The sequence below is a fragment of the Octopus bimaculoides genome, chromosome 14 (assembly GCF_001194135.2).
Source record: "Octopus bimaculoides isolate UCB-OBI-ISO-001 chromosome 14, ASM119413v2, whole genome shotgun sequence".
NCBI classification, from domain to species: domain Eukaryota; kingdom Metazoa; phylum Mollusca; class Cephalopoda; order Octopoda; family Octopodidae; genus Octopus; species Octopus bimaculoides.
The window spans coordinates 12,892,336-12,894,140 of record NC_068994.1 but is presented as its reverse complement, the minus strand read 5'-3'; the positions used below and the strand labels follow the sequence as shown (position 1 = coordinate 12,894,140).

Below are 1,805 nucleotides of genomic sequence, written 5' to 3'. Positions count from 1 at the left end.
AATGAAGGAGATGACGTTGGCATGGGTGCCAGTCGTCGAATATATATATATATATATATATATATATATATCATCATCATCATTTAACATCAATATTCCATGCATGCATGGGTAGGACGGTTTAGAGGAGCTGGCCAGGTAGAAAAACTGGACAAAATGGCTAGTGGCATTTTGTTATCTTCACATTCAGAGTTCAAATGCTGTCAAGGTTGACTTTGCCTTTCAACTTTTCAGGGTCGACAAAAATAAGTACCGGTTGAGCACTGGGGGTGATGTAATAAACTTACTGCATCCCAAAATTTGAAACTAATATTACTAATGATTCTGAAATACAGACTTTTAATTACTCACCATGTATCTACTAAATTTACACCACACACTTCTCGTCTTGATAGCTTTCGGCCTTTGGTTGCTGCCAGCCTGGGTTTTTTGTTATTTGTTAAAGAAAGAGTAATAAAAAAATTTATTAATCATGAGAATCTCGAGAGATATAACTTCTGGTTTTTACAAAATTAAGCAGGTGATAGATAAATCTTCAAATGGAGAGGATAGTGCCTCTTCAGTCTGTCAATAGTGTGTACTCACTAGCAACTGTATGCGAAGACAAAAAACATCGCTAGTGACATAGGAAAAATCACTGGTGTTGCAACAAGTTGCTTAGCTGAATAAAAAATTTTTATGAACAACAGAAACAGTACCAAATTAAAATAGTCATCTATATATCATACATAATGCAAAAGCATAAAAAAAACAAAACAAATTAACTACAATGTCTATCTGGAGATAATATCTCATGGACATACAGTATTTAAAAACACACAACTTTTATATTTTCCTTAACCCATTTAAGATTAATTAAAACACACAAGTAAATTGTATCTGATATATAAAATATATGGTCACAAAAGGATTAAATACTTATACAAATGTATCATTCTTTTATCTTTATTTTTTTTTTTTATTTAATTCAATTTCTTTTTAACATTTTAATTTCAAAATTTATGTCCACTCAAAAATGGAAGCAAAATTTACCATATCAGAGCAAAACGGCCTCCTCTTTGGTTGAGAATCTCAGTGCTGTAAAACATGACTTAATCTGAAAAGAAAAAGAAATTTTGTTTTAAAGAAATGGTTAATAGCAATAATGATGAAATCCCACATTGACACCAAAATATCACAGGTATTTATTTTGTCAATAGTGTGGATAGGGCTTGAACAGTCAAGGAGTGTAACTAAATACAAGAAACCACACATGCACACACACACGTGTGCATACACACACGTGCGCACACACACACACACACACCCATTACCACAAGGGAAATGAGACGACAAAGGAATAAACTATAATCTTATGAACTTCAATAGCTTACAGCTGTTTCTGCCTAAAGATGCAGTGGACTCATTTGAGTACCTGAGTAATTACATTATAGCTTCATCATTGCACCTCAATTTCAAGGCTCTGATGAAACTATAAGGTGTTACTCAGACACTCAAATATGAGTCTACTGCACCTTATAGCAGAAACAGCTGTAAGCTAATGAAGTTCATAAGATAATCATTTATTCCTCTGTCATCTTATTTTCTTATAACATCTCTGTACTCAACTAACGTGGAGGCGCAAAGGCCCAGTGGTTAGGGCAGTGGACTTGCGGTCATAGGATCGCGGTTTCGATTCCCAGACCGGGCGTTGTGAGTGTTTATTGAGCGAAAACACCTAAAGCTCCACGAGGCTCCGGCAGGGGATGGTGGCAAACCCTGCTGTACTCTTTCACCACAACTTTCTCTCACTCTTACTTCCTGTT

General features: G+C 35.2%; 1 protein-coding gene across 1 annotated transcript in view; it reads right to left on the bottom strand.

The window, feature by feature from the left end:
- The window catches only part of LOC106877680 (meiotic recombination protein REC8 homolog), a 31,177-nt gene extending 30,074 nt beyond the window's left edge, over positions 1-1,103 (bottom strand). The window contains exons 1-2 of the mRNA XM_014926628.2: positions 1,033-1,103; positions 352-420 (exon numbers count right to left, since the gene is read on the bottom strand). Of these exons, the coding sequence (XP_014782114.1) occupies positions 352-420; positions 1,033-1,088 (125 nt within the window). The 5' untranslated portion in view covers positions 1,089-1,103. The remainder of the gene's footprint in view (positions 1-351; positions 421-1,032) is intronic.
- Between the last annotated feature and the right edge of the window lie 702 nt (positions 1,104-1,805).